Raw genomic sequence first — 14,394 nt, forward strand, 5'->3', positions numbered from 1 at the left:
TGAGTGAGATTTAACCAAGCGAAACTGATTGAACATACATAGCACAGTGGCTTTACTGTTAGGATTATGATAGTATAGTTATATTAGCACTTGCATTAAACTCAATACAATAAAGTAGATGATACTTGTGTAATATAATGTAACTGTAGTTATAGTTATAGTTAACTTCACTGCAACCATTACTATCATCATTACAACTACTCCTATAAACTACAACAAACGTTAGTTCGTATGGATGATCCGCGATACTAGACTATATGTATTACTAAAGTGTAAATAATGATGCGGGATGATATCGATAATTAGATACTCCGAATTTATCACCTCGTATAATATTATTAACTTTGCGTATGGAAACCATATAATTTAGGGCAATTACTTTAATCTTTTAATCAATTGCATTCCCTGTAACTTGTAACTAATAATAAAAAAAAAAATAATTCCGCGAATGACGATAGATAGTCATATGATAAAATCGGGGTTTTCAGTGAAATTTAGTGTCATTGCAAAGATGATGACTTGAATTTGTGCCTTTTCAAGGTTTCATATCATTCTCACTGGTATTCATTTTATTATGATAAATATTTAGACTGCATTCGAAAATGCTCTATCTCTAGATACGTAATGAAGAAATGACCTTGTATCTTATGAACTATTGACATTTTGAAAGATATAAGCTCATTTCGATGTTACACCCATCGAGACCTTTCGTTTGAGTACCCACATCAATTTTTCATATATTTTATATATATATATATATATGAAATATATATCAAAATGCATGTGGGTACTCAAATAAAAGCTCTTGATGAGTGTAACATCGGGATGAGTTTACATCTTTAAAAATATCAATAATTAAAAATGACTTTGTATCTTGTGAAATATTGACATTTTTTAAGATATAAGCTCATCCCGATGTTACACTCATCAAGACCTTTCGTTTGAGTGCCCACATCAATTTTTCATATATTTTATATATATATATATATATATATATATATATATGCTATATATATATATATATATATAATATATATATATATATATATATATCAAAATGCATGTGGGTACTCAAATGAACGCTTTTGATGAGTTTAACATCGGAATGAGCTTATATCTTTAAAAACGTCAATATTTAAGAAAGTACAGTCCAATTTAACATAATTAAGAAATGACCTTGTATCTTGTGAACTATTGACATTTTTAGAGATATTAGCTTAACCCGATATTACATTCATCGAGACCTTTCATTTGAGTACCCACATCAATTTTTCATATATTTATATATATATTATATATATGCATATATGAAAAATATATCAAAAATCCATGTGGGTACTCATATAAAAGCTCTTGATGAATGTAACATCGAGATGAGCTTATATCTTTAAAAACGTCAATATTCAAGATAGTACAGTGCAATTTAACAAAAGTAATTATTAAATAAAGCAAATTTTTATTTATTTCTAGTTCACAAGTCACGGCAGTCACATAGTGACTGCAAGGTTGCTAGTAATAATAATCATAAAATTTTTATAATTATTGAATTAATTTTTTATTAAAATTAAACTTTAAATACCTCGTTAAATTTTTTTATATAAAAAATAAAATTTTTAATAGCCAACGAATTTTATTACATTTTTCTATTGGAAATTTTAATGTCAATTTTTTATCGACACTTAAATTTAATTTCGCGAAAATAGTAAATATTAATAATTTAAAAAAATAAATAAATATTTTACTCACACTTTTGTGATCGCTGTCAAGAGCGTCCCACATGGATGCCACAATTTTGGAAACTTCTCCAAAGCTCGCATTTGGATTTTGTCCCTTGATAGCTGCCTGCGTGTCACGGAAGAAAAGTGCGTACGCTGAGACCGGCCTAGAAAGCCAACAAATTCCAATAAATAAAACCAATAAATACCGAAGGAGAATTAAAAAAAAATTCAATTTAAAAATCAATAAAAATGATCAGACTGCCTATTAAAAATTACATAACAAATTAAAGTAAAGCAAGTAATGTAAGAATAAGAAATATGAGAAAAATATTGCACGTGTCGCTTAACGTCCGCTCAATAATTCATAGTTTCAAATGGTTTAATTGGACGTTTATTAGCTCTGATTCTTAGACTTGTATTTGTGTTAAATAAAATCTATACAGAGTTAGAAAAACAATAAAAGTAAAATCTGGGTAATGATAGGTTTCATTAGGTAATATCAGCTTGAGTATTACGAAAAAGCATTGTATTATTATTGAATAATATATTCGAACATATTAACACAAGCTGAAATAATTTATATGCGAATAGAATGGAAGATTAATCAAGTGTCTTTATAATAATAGAGTATATAGACTGGTATTATTATTACCGAAGGTTTGCATATGCATGATAAATGTACACGTCAAATGTTTGATTATCCTGTCAGTTATTGAATAATTTAAATGATTGAATTAATTTCAAGAATGCTGAATTATCAGGCATTGTTGTTGATAAATTTTTACCCCACAGATCATTTCAAATAATCTGATATTAAATGTGAATGTTAATTATGTGATGGTGCATCAAGCTGATTATATTAATTTCAGGATAATATTGTGATTGTGGAATTTTGTCGGAACTATTGTGCAATTATTTTACTGAGCTCTGAAATTCAGTAATAAGAGTACCAGGAGGAATATAGAAGCAAAGAGAGTTAATTCTGATGAGCTGTCTCTATCTTTCTCTGTTTGACTCTTGTGGTTCTTCCTCAGAATGCTATTTCGAAGTAGTTGTAATGCGACCGCTTGTTTCACCAGCTGGACTCATGTCCTACATTTACGGGGTTGTAATAGTAATGGTAATTGCCAATTCACAGCAGTAATAACTTGAAGCCCCGTCGACTGCGGTAACTCCATTAAAGCGAAACAATCGAATAAAATTTTTTTTTTTTTTTTTAAGTCTACTCTGGTTATTTCAAGGTAAGAGTTATGAAATTATTTTAAATAAATTTTTTAATTTTTTAAAACAGAAAAATTTTAATAAAATTGGAAATTGTAAAATAGATTTTATATTCAATAAAAGTTTGTGAATTTATTACGTCACTTCTTTTTTAATTATTAAGGATAACAAGAAATAATTTATCTAATTAGGACGTAAATCATTAAGCTGTAATAGCTATTATTATCAATTATAATTGAATCAAACATTTTTATTGATTTTTAATAAGGTTGGAAGAAAATTTCTACATACTTTTGTGGTTCGTTCGGGTCCCTTTTCTTCTTTTTCTTCTGGACTTTTGGTTTTTTCTGTACCTTAACCACATCTGCGGGTTCCGGTGATGGTCGCTTAATTCCAGCTACCTATAAACATAAATTAAATTATTTATATTATTAAGAGAATAAGCAAAATTTTGTGGCTAGTGTATTTATATGATAAAATGGATTTTTATGGTTAAATTTGGTATCGTTGGGAAATTCTTGACCTAGAGTTGTGCCTTTTCATGGTTTCATATCATTTTCACCATTAGTCAATTAATTATGATAAGTATTTAAGCTGCATTCGAAAATGCTCTATCTTTAGATACATAATTAAGAAATGACCTTGTATCTCGTGAACTGTTGACATTTTTAAAGATATAAGCTCATCCCGATGTTATACTCATCGAGACCTTTCATTTGAGTACCCACATCAATTTTTTATATATTTATATATATTATATATATGTATATATGAGAAATATATCAAAAATACATGTAAGTACTCAAATGAAAGCTTTTGACGAGAGTAACATCGGGATGAGCTTATATCTTTAAGAATTTCAATAGTTAAGAAAGTACAGCGCAATTTAACATAACTAAGAAATGACCTTGTATCTTGTGAATTATTGACATTTTTGAAGATATAAGCTCATCCTGATGTTACACTCATCAAGACCTTTCATTTGAGTACCCACATCAATTTTTCATATATTTATATATATTATATATATGTATATATGAAAAATATATAAAAAATGCATGTGGGTACTCAAATGAAAGCTCTTGATGAGCGTAACATCGGGATGAGCTTGTATCTTTAAAAACGTCAATATTTAAGAAAGTACAGTGCAATTTAACAAAAGTCATTATTTAATAAAGCAAAATTTCATTTATTTATAGTTCACAAGTCACGGCAGTCACATAGTGACTGCAAGGTTACTAGTTAAACATTAAATTCATAAATAATTTTACTGAAAAAAAAAATTTAAGTAAACAATTTACTCAAATTACACAAAAATTTTAATTATTTTAAATTATGGCAATTTAAAATCGAAAACTCGTTTAAAAATTTTTTTATGCAAAACTGATTGAGCGCATTTATGTAGTTTAATTATAAATAAATTTACGTTGTAAATAATTAGTAAATAAATGTGAATAAATTGCTAAAAGATTATGACCTTCCTTACACTGTTAGTTGTAGGCTATAGTCATAAGAATCGCGTGAGTAATTCCACGAGCGGTAATTGAAATAATTTCAGCCAATCAACTGCACTGATTTGTCTAGTTATATTGTCACATGATTTAATACACTTAGCTTTCATGGACGAATATAATTGATGGCTTATTTTACGACGTTAATTAATGAAAAATGCAAAATTTATTTATCGATATTTAAATTAAAAAAAAAAAGTATTTTAAGGTAATTAAAAAAAATTGATAAATAAAAAAAGTTCTCTTTTTTTTACAGTTGGTTGAGTTGTAAAAAAAATTAAAACTGTATTTCCTATAGAGTTCAACAAATAAAGGAAAAAAATCACGAAGCAAAAATACGTATTTACAGAGCAGAATAATGAGTGCTAGAGAGGAAACGAAAAGAGCATTGTACTATAGAAGTTGTAGGGGCTCTTGTCAGTATTGTCGGGAATTTTTTTTTCTCTATCCCTTATGGTAGTTTCCTAAGTAATTTTGGTTGAACAAAAAGAAGCTCAATCTGAAGCACAAAAAAGCCACTACACTGTAATAATTTCTACTTGTGATTAAATTTTTCAATTTTATTATTTTTAATTAATAACAATCGCTTAATTATTGCATCCCGCTATTAAGTTGTTAAATTACCATTAATTTATCATAATTATAATAATAATTATTCCGTCTGTAGGTATATAACATAATGCGCAATAATTATTCGAATTACGAAGATAGAAAATGGGTTAGAGTTATTAATAACTTATTGTGAGAGCTATGCGATGATTTATATAAATTGATGCGTTTTAAATTCTTCGAGCAATTTATTACAAAACCGCATTATGCTAAATTTTTGCTTGTTAGAAAAAATTTAATTTGTAAATTTTTTTATGATGAAAAATGTATTTAAATAATTATTATTCGATTAAAATTACTTTTGAAATTTCAAATAAAATTTACTAGCAACCTTGCAGTCACTATGTGACTGCCGGAACTTGTTAACTATAAATAAATAAAATTTTGCTTTGTTAAATATAAAGAATTTTGTTAAATTGCACTGTACTTTCTTAAATATTGACGTTTTCAAAGATAAGCTCATCCCGATGTTATACTCATCAAGAGCTTTCATTTGAGTACCCACATGCATTTTTGATATATTTTTGATATATACATATATATAATATATTTAAATATATAAAATATATGAAAAATTGATGTCGGTACTCAAATGAAAGGCCTCGATGAGTGTAATGTCGGGATGAGCTTATATCTTTAAAAATGTCAATAGTTCACAAGATACAAGGTCATTTCTTAATTATTGATATTTTTAAAGATATAAGCTCATCCTGATGTTATACTCATCAAGAGCTTTCATTTGAGTACCCACATGCATTTTGATATATTTTTCATATATACATATGTATATATATATATATATATATATATATATAAAATATATAAAAAATTGATGTGGGTACTCAAATGAAAGGTCTTGACGAGTGTAACATCGGTATGAGCTTATATCGTAAAAAAGATCAATATTTCACAAGATAAAAGGTAATTTCTTAATTATGTTAAATTAAACTGTACTTTCTTAATTATTGATATTTTTAAATATATAAGCTCATCCCGATGTTACACTCATCAAGAGCTTTTATTTGAGTACCCACATGCATTTTTGATATATTTTTCATATATACATATATATACATATATATAATATATATATAAAATATATAAACAATTGATGTGGGTACTCAAATAAAAGGTCTTGACGAGTGTAACATCGGGATGAGCTTATATCTTAAAAAAGATCAATATTTCACAAGATACAAGGTAATTTCTTAATTATGTTAAATTGAACTGTACTTTCTTAATTATTGATATTTTTAAAGATATAAGATCATCCCGATGTTACACTTATCAAGAGCTTTCATTTGAGTACCCACATGCATTTTGATATATTTTTTATATATACATATATATAAATATATAAAATATATGAAAAATTGATGTGAGCACTCAAATGAAAGGTCTCGATGAGTGTAACATCAGGATGAGTTTATATCTTTAAAAATGTCAATATTTCACAAGATACCAGGTCATTTCTTAGTTATGTATATCGAGATAGAGCATTTTCGAATGCAGCCTAAATAATTATTATCATAAATTAACTGTTGGTGAGAATGATATGAAACCTTGAAAAGGCCCAACTTCAGGTTCAGGACAAGACCTTTCTAATGATACCAAATTCAACCATAAGAACCTATTTTATCATATAAATACACTGGCAATAAAATTATTTTTATTCTCTTAATAATATAGATTGTTCAATTAAAATTACTTATGGAATTTAAAATAAAATTTATGAGTAAAATATTGTCCACGCTCTAAACATATTAAAAAAAATTAATTACAAATTTAATTCAATGTTACTATATCGAACGAGCTTGTTAAACTAAAAAACATTGAACTGATCAAACCGTAACTGTTTGTTACTTAAAGTAAATAAAATTGCATAACGGTCACAGATAAGTACGATAACTAACCATGAAATAGCTTTTAATTTTTTCCCCAGACAAATATTCATTTTTTTTTATTAATAGTTATAATAACATGCTAAAAAAAAAATAAAATATTGTTCATCAATCAATCTCTTCAGAATTCTCTTTCAATAAATCGATTTTTACGGATTTCAACTTTCTGATAGATTTTATTTACAGTTCATTTAATGTTAGAACCGTGACTAAACTTTAAAAGTTATTAACATTTCTTTTTATAAAAAAAAAATAAAAAAAAACTATTCTAAATTAAATTCTTAGCCTTTTTAATTGATTGAAAAAGTTAAGCTTTTTTTTTATTTGCAACAAATTAAATTTATTTTACTTATCCAATTATTATTTTTTTTTCTGTTACAATTACATTTTTATTCTGTTCAGTTTAGTCTACATTATCAGGGCTGTCACTCACGTCTGTCAGAAGAATTCTTTTTCGTGGCGGAAAAAAAACGATTTATTATGATGGAGTGTGCTTGATAATTTTTTTTTAACGCGAATTAATAAATTGTTCGTGACAGTTTTAGTTATTTAAAGTTGATCATAATCTTTTAATATTAGTTGATAAATTTTTATTTAAAAATATGTTAAATTTCTCGCATAAAAATTTGATCAATTTTTATAATTAAACTAAGTATCTAATAATTAAAAAAATACAAAAAAATTCCATTGACTTTGTATCTAGTGAATTATTGATATTTTTAAAGATATAAGCTCATCCTGACATTACACACATCGAGACCTTTCATTAGAGTACCCACATCAATTTTTCATATATTTTATATATTTATGTATATTATATATATGTATATATGAAAAATATATCAAAATGCATGTGGGTACTCAAATGGAAGCTCTTGACGAGTATAACACCGGGATGAGCTTATATCTTTAAAAATGTCAATCGTTAAGAAAGAACAGTGTAGTTTAACGTAATTATAAAATTACCTCGTATTTTGTGAACTATTGACATTTTTAAAAATATAAGCTCATTCCAATGTTACACTCATCGAGACCTTTCATTTGAGTACCCACATCAATTTTTCATATATTTATATATATATGTATATAAAAATATATCAAAAATGCATGTGGGTACTCAAATGAAAGCTCTTGATGAGTATAACATCGGGATGAGCTTATATCTTTAAAATATATACTATATATATGTATATATGAAAAATATATCGAAATACATGTGGGTACTTAAATGAAAGCTCTTGAGGAGTATAACATCGGGATGAGCTTATTTCTTTAAAACCGTCAATATTTAAGAAAGTACAGTGCAATTCACCAAAAATCATAATTTAATAAAGCAAAATTTTTTTGTTAGTTAATTAATTAATTTATTAAAAATCAAACTTACAACTGCAGTAGGAGCACTGTCATCACTGTCCTCACTAGTAGTAGTATTGTTATTTTCAGGAACGGCGGTAGATTGAACAGCAGGAGGACTTCCGCCCGTAGGACTTCGGTACTGAATTTGTTGCTGTTGTTGCTGTTGCTGTTGCTGCTGCATTTGCTGCTGTGAGTGCATGTACTGCATGTGTTGCTGCATTTGAACTTGCTGTTGATGTTGCTGCTGTTGCTGTTGCTGTTGTTGTTGCTGGTGCTGATTGTGTTGCTGCTGCATCATCAGTAACTGCTGATTGTTGTGCTGCTGGTTCGGTGAACTCATTGATGTGTAAGAACCTTGGGGACTTGTGTACGCAGAGCTGCAAATTATAAAACAAAAACTTCATTAAAAAGTTGAGCGATAAATAAAAAACAAAATATTGTTTTTAAATGTCTGGTAGAAGAAAATGAAAACTAAGCAATATATTAAAGCCTTGGAGTTATAAATTAAGTGTATCTAGATCGTGAAAATAAACCAAGTCACTAGGGAACGAAAACATAGAACATGAGAAAATAAATAGCTTGAAAAGTTATGAAAATTTACACATTCATGAATCACAACTGTCAAATAACAAAGTTATAGAGCGTGAAGGAATCTCATCTGAGATAACAATTATTCATGTTAGTTATAATCAGGGTAAGATATCATCATCATCATCATCATCATCATCATCAGCGCCAGAATCTTAAAGCAGAGTAGAGTAAAGTGACTTAAGTCGGCATCTACTGCATCTTCATATGTATATAACACACATGCATATATATATATATATATATATATATATATATATATATATATATATATATATATATCGAGCTTTAACAGTTATGACTCGGGGTATATAATAATTTTGAATTTGGTCGGGTTGAAACTTTAATTTAATTTAATTTAATTTAATTAATGGACAAACGAAGATATATAATTAATTAATACTCAAGAGAAGGAGGACTTGTAATTTATAATAAAGTAACTTTAGTTTCAAAGGGAGCTGAGAAAAATAATATTTTGAGCAGTCTACACTTTAGGATAGTATTCAACGGTTGAATGCTACTTTAACACAAATTGGATAACTTTTGAGATATGGCCAGCGCTGCGTCAGCAAAGGAAAATTTACAGTCTACTCTACATCACCTATCCTACCTCCTTATATATCCAACTCATACTTTAGTTATCCTAACAACCAGAAGATGACTTATGTGTACGTACTCTCCTACTTCAACAACTCCCGGAAATTTCATATTCAGCATTATGCATTTACTTTTTTTCTTATAATTATTTGCGCAATATTAGCTGTCAAATTGTGTTTTATTATATGAATTAAAAAAAAATTTCAACCGCGCCGGGATTCGAACCCTGGACTCACTGTTTAGCTAAAAAAACCTCCAGAAATTTTTTATTCAGAGTAATTTTTTATTGCACGCCTCATAAGCGAAGCGAATGAGGTTGTGCTCTATACTCGCTTTACAAAAGTCAAGCGATTTCTTGAACTAAAATTGTCTCTATTTATTTTCTATCGCACTTGTAGAACAATATTTGCATATAAATGTAATGGAAAAATACTAGTTTCAACACTTGTGACATTTTTAAAAGACATTTAGCTTTTTAAATAATTAAAAAAAATGTTTAAAAAAATTATTCCGTGGACGTCCGGCTGTCAAATGTATATATGAAAACTGGCGTGGTCACGATAACTGCCAAAAAACTTAACTGATCAAATCCATTTATTCTTTATACGCTTTAGTATGATTTAAAACTGTCCTTTCGAAGATCACAGTCTAATTCAATGTAGTTTATTTATAATTAGCAATAAACTAAAAATCCACTAATCGTTTGTATATCTATATCTATGCAAATAAGGTTCGTTTACAATACATGCGTAGTAGCTTTTCTTTTCTGGGTGGAAAATGGCGCGAAAGATTTAAAAGTATTTGTATTTTATTTTAATAAATTTTATTATGGAGAGTGAGATTATGAGGCGTGCAATTTTGGATTTTCCAAACTTTTTATTAATATTTTTATCATTTATTAAAAACATATTGAAAAATTATTTTTTCTTGTACTAATTACATTAACTGCGCCAGGATTCGAACCCTGAACTCCGCAATCTTAACTTAACTCTGCCAAAAAATTATTTTTTAAAGTTTTTCGATGTTTAAAGTTCCATTTTATTAAAAGTAGGCTTCTTAGTATTATTTTGCACTCAATATTAGACATATATTTATTTATTTCAATTATTAGACTTGATCTGTATAAGACATTACCCGGACAGATAATCAATTGATGGATGGTCAATTGGTGTTATTTACGTCGGTAACAGAGTGTGACGGCTAACGAAAACAAAAAGATTAAATGAGTTTTAAAAATGTCAGTATGTGATAGAATAAATAAAGCAATAATGAAAAAAAAATCAGATAGTGGAATATGTGAACCGGTAAATCGGGCAATTGCAGCCAGCCCGAAACGACGTGTGTCTATCTGTTCGACCGTAAAGAACAAGTCAAGCAAGTAAAGTAATACATAAATAAATAAATAAATCTATAGCATTAACACAAAGTTATAATTTATAATTTACTATTGTAAGCTAACGACATCTATTATCGAGTTCTACAACTCTGGAATTGTTTCGAATGACACTTGTAGTGCTACTTTGATTGCACTTGTACGGGCAACTATAACTACTGCACTTATACACTAGAAAAAAGTTATTTATTTATTTTAATTAAATTAGTAATTGTAATGAGCTTATTTAATATAATTATTTTATTTAATTAACTCTTGCGCTAGCTCGGTGAAATTGATATTGGAGGTAATTGAAAATAATTGCTTACGATTTGTATCAGTTTAATTAAATGACCTTTTTTTATTTGTTAATTCGCTCTAATTTGAAAGTTTCATTTTCTTTTATTAAATAAATTTTAAACTAAATAAGTAAAGTGAAAATAGTTGATTGATTTATTGAATTATAAATTATAAATAATTTATATAAGTAAAAAGGAAAATTATGTTGAAATTAATTAAAGTTTAAGCAAATTTGAGATAGTTAAAATTAAAAACTTTCAATTTATATAGATTGTATTTATGTTCATGCATGAAACAGTTATGAAACTTTAATAATTGAGTATTTATATTTCTGCTTCGTATAATTTTATAATTTATGGCCCAAGTACTGAAGTTGTACTATAAATTTACCCATACATATATTATATAATACTGATAGTAATAATAATAACAGTACTTTTTAAATTATGTAATATATTATAATTAGTCATAACTTTATAAAGTAATAATTAAATTATTAATATATATTTAAGTAAAAAATTTAAATTTTAATTCTCTATAATTTATACTTGAGCCATTTATCAAAAAAATATAATAAAAAGTTATTTCTTAAATATTATTTCAAGCTAACTATAATTTATAACGTTCGTTTTTTTTTGAGGAACAAAAAGAAAATTTATTATCATCCATGTTCTCTTTCACTGTGATATTAAACCATAAATCTCTTTGATATTTATTAAGATAACGATCAAAGCACCTTAATAAAAGTGCTAATTTCGAAAATAACCAGACTATTATTTTATTTTATATTTTTTTTTGTTTTTGATAATGATTGAGATGTTTGTTGATAAAATTTAGCGATATATATCTTGACAGTAATTAGCCAATTAAAAATGCAACGCTGACAGGTTTATGCAAATACCGCCGCTGTTAGAAGGTTGATGAAGTAAAACGTTTGTGCTTCAATCAACTCCATTATAATAATAATCATTATAATATACAATCATAAAAACTGAATTAGCAAAACGGAAACTTTAAAAGTAAATGCTAACTTTTTTCTTCCAATTTTTAAAACAAATATTTCGCGTGACTAATGCAAAAAGGGCGCATAGCTACACGTTAGTAGGGATTTATGCTAAAAGGGCACATAAAAAAAATTTTTTTTGCCACACTGATAAAAAAATTGACTTGACTCAAGAGCCAAACTCTTGAACCAAGAATTCCATTTCGAAGAAAATGATTTTCTTGAATCATGAGAATAAATTCTTGACTCAAGAAAAGTTTCTTAGACCAAGAATAATTTCTTAGCTCAAGAATTTATTCTCTTGACTCAAGAAAATCATTTTCTTCAAAATGGTATTCTTGGTTCAAGACTTTGGCTCTTGAGTCAAGTCAATTTTTTTATCAGTGCATTCTTCTTGAAATCGCTCAAAACACAAAGATCTGTAAAAAAAAAATTCGAGTATCCTAAAGCTAAAAGGGCGTAACTCAAGACATGCGCCCTTTTAGCTTTTAGAAAAGTAGTGCCTAAAGCTAAAAGGGCACATAAAAAAAATTTAAGTTTTTATAAAAAATTTTGATAAATAGCTTCACAAGACATAAAATAAAAAAGTTTAATGAATAAAAAAAAAAATCTCTTAACAGCCGGTCCCTACACGGAAAGAGCAAGATGACACTGGGTATCATCCCAGATTATACTCAGTGATATCTGTGGTAAAAAAAAATTTCGGATAGTAGATAAAAAAATCTAGATTATACTGTGTGATATCTGGATTATACTCATTGTAATCTGGATTATACTAAATACTATCTGAAATTTTTTTTTACTCAATATAATCCAGGATGATATCCAGTGTCATCTTGTTCTTTTCGCGTACGATTGCAGCTTCATATTTCTCTTCTAGACAAAGAAGAATTTTGAAAAAAACACTCTGCTACGTAATAGATTTTTTAATTATCTATTTCGTATAGCAGGGTGTTTTTTCAAAATTGTCATTTGTTTAAAAGAAAAACATAAAACTTCAATAGCTTTATAATCATGAATGCACTGAGGATAGTACCGTTTTTGCAGTGAGTGCGACGCGAGAAAAAGAAGGGATCGGCTGTTTTTAAGTACTTAAACAATATTGAAAAAATAATAATTTCTAACTATTTTAATTAATTTAATCGAAAACTAATGGGATTGAAATAATTTTCAAATAAAAATTAAATTAATACAATCACGCATATTTTGCAATTTTTTAAAAATATTTTTAATTGTAATTTTAAAAGAGTGTATGTTGAGTTAGAATACGCCTTTCGTGTGAATCGACCGTTTTATTTTTAATTTTTAGGCTAAAAATGAGCACTTTAATGAATTATTTAGAAAAAAAATTCGTAAGCCCTTTTAGCTTTAGGTCATAAAATTTTCAAATTCCTAAAGCTAAAAGGGCGCATAATTAGAGACATACGCCCTTTTAGCTTTAGGTAATCAATGCTTGATTTTTCGACGAAGAATATGTCAACTAGACGATTGGTGATAAAAAAAAAAATTATGCGCCTTTTTAGCTTTGCAAAGCTAAAAGGGCGGATACTTTGCCATGCGCCCTTTTTGCATTAGTCACGCGATTTAAATTTGAATAATAGAGTTTCTTCAAAAAAAAAACAAACTTTTGTCATTTAAATAAAAAATTTAGTACACAATAACAAAAACATAAAATTAACAAAAGATTGGCGGTTGTATTCCGAGGGCCGAAGGTCGACGCTTGTAGGCAAATCATCCTGGCAACTTTCTTGACGGCTTATCTCTTTACCTCTTCAAAATATGTACACGTCTCGGAGCAACGTCTTATAATCTTGAAGCAACTTTTCTTCATCCATCCTTAAACTTTTCCCTTGCGTTAACTTCATATTTATTTTTTCTCTTAACTTATTCATTCATTTTATTTCATTTCATTTTACTTTATTTAGCTTATTCTATACTCTGTAAAGACGATGTAACTCTTGCGCGATTCTTAAAACCGTCTGACTTGTCTGAAAGGATCTGTTTATGCATTTGGCGTCTTATCAAATTTATTATACCTACAGGATCCTCATAAATACTCCCTTTATTACTTTTACACTCGTCTAAACCTGTCATAATATTACCTAACAATAAATAAGTAATAAATTTACCGATAATATTATTCATTTATCTGTCTAGTTAATTTTTTAAAAAAAAGTTTGGAAAATCCAAAAGTGCACACTTTATAATCTCTTTTTTT

General features: G+C 27.4%; 1 protein-coding gene across 3 annotated transcripts in view; it reads right to left on the minus strand.

Moving 5' to 3' along the window:
- Positions 1–14,394, minus strand: part of LOC123275055 (TOX high mobility group box family member 3-like) — a 398,558-nt gene that overhangs the window by 16,267 nt on the left and 367,897 nt on the right. For all 3 annotated transcript variants that reach the window (XM_044742959.1, XM_044742958.1, XM_044742960.1), the window contains 3 exons: positions 8,345–8,693; positions 3,231–3,340; positions 1,747–1,882 (listed from right to left, as the gene is read on the minus strand). In XM_044742959.1, the coding sequence (XP_044598894.1) occupies positions 1,747–1,882; positions 3,231–3,340; positions 8,345–8,693 (595 nt within the window). The remainder of the gene's footprint in view (positions 1–1,746; positions 1,883–3,230; positions 3,341–8,344; positions 8,694–14,394) is intronic.

Source organism: Cotesia glomerata, linkage group LG1, assembly GCF_020080835.1.
Source record: "Cotesia glomerata isolate CgM1 linkage group LG1, MPM_Cglom_v2.3, whole genome shotgun sequence".
Lineage (NCBI taxonomy): Eukaryota > Metazoa > Arthropoda > Insecta > Hymenoptera > Braconidae > Cotesia > Cotesia glomerata.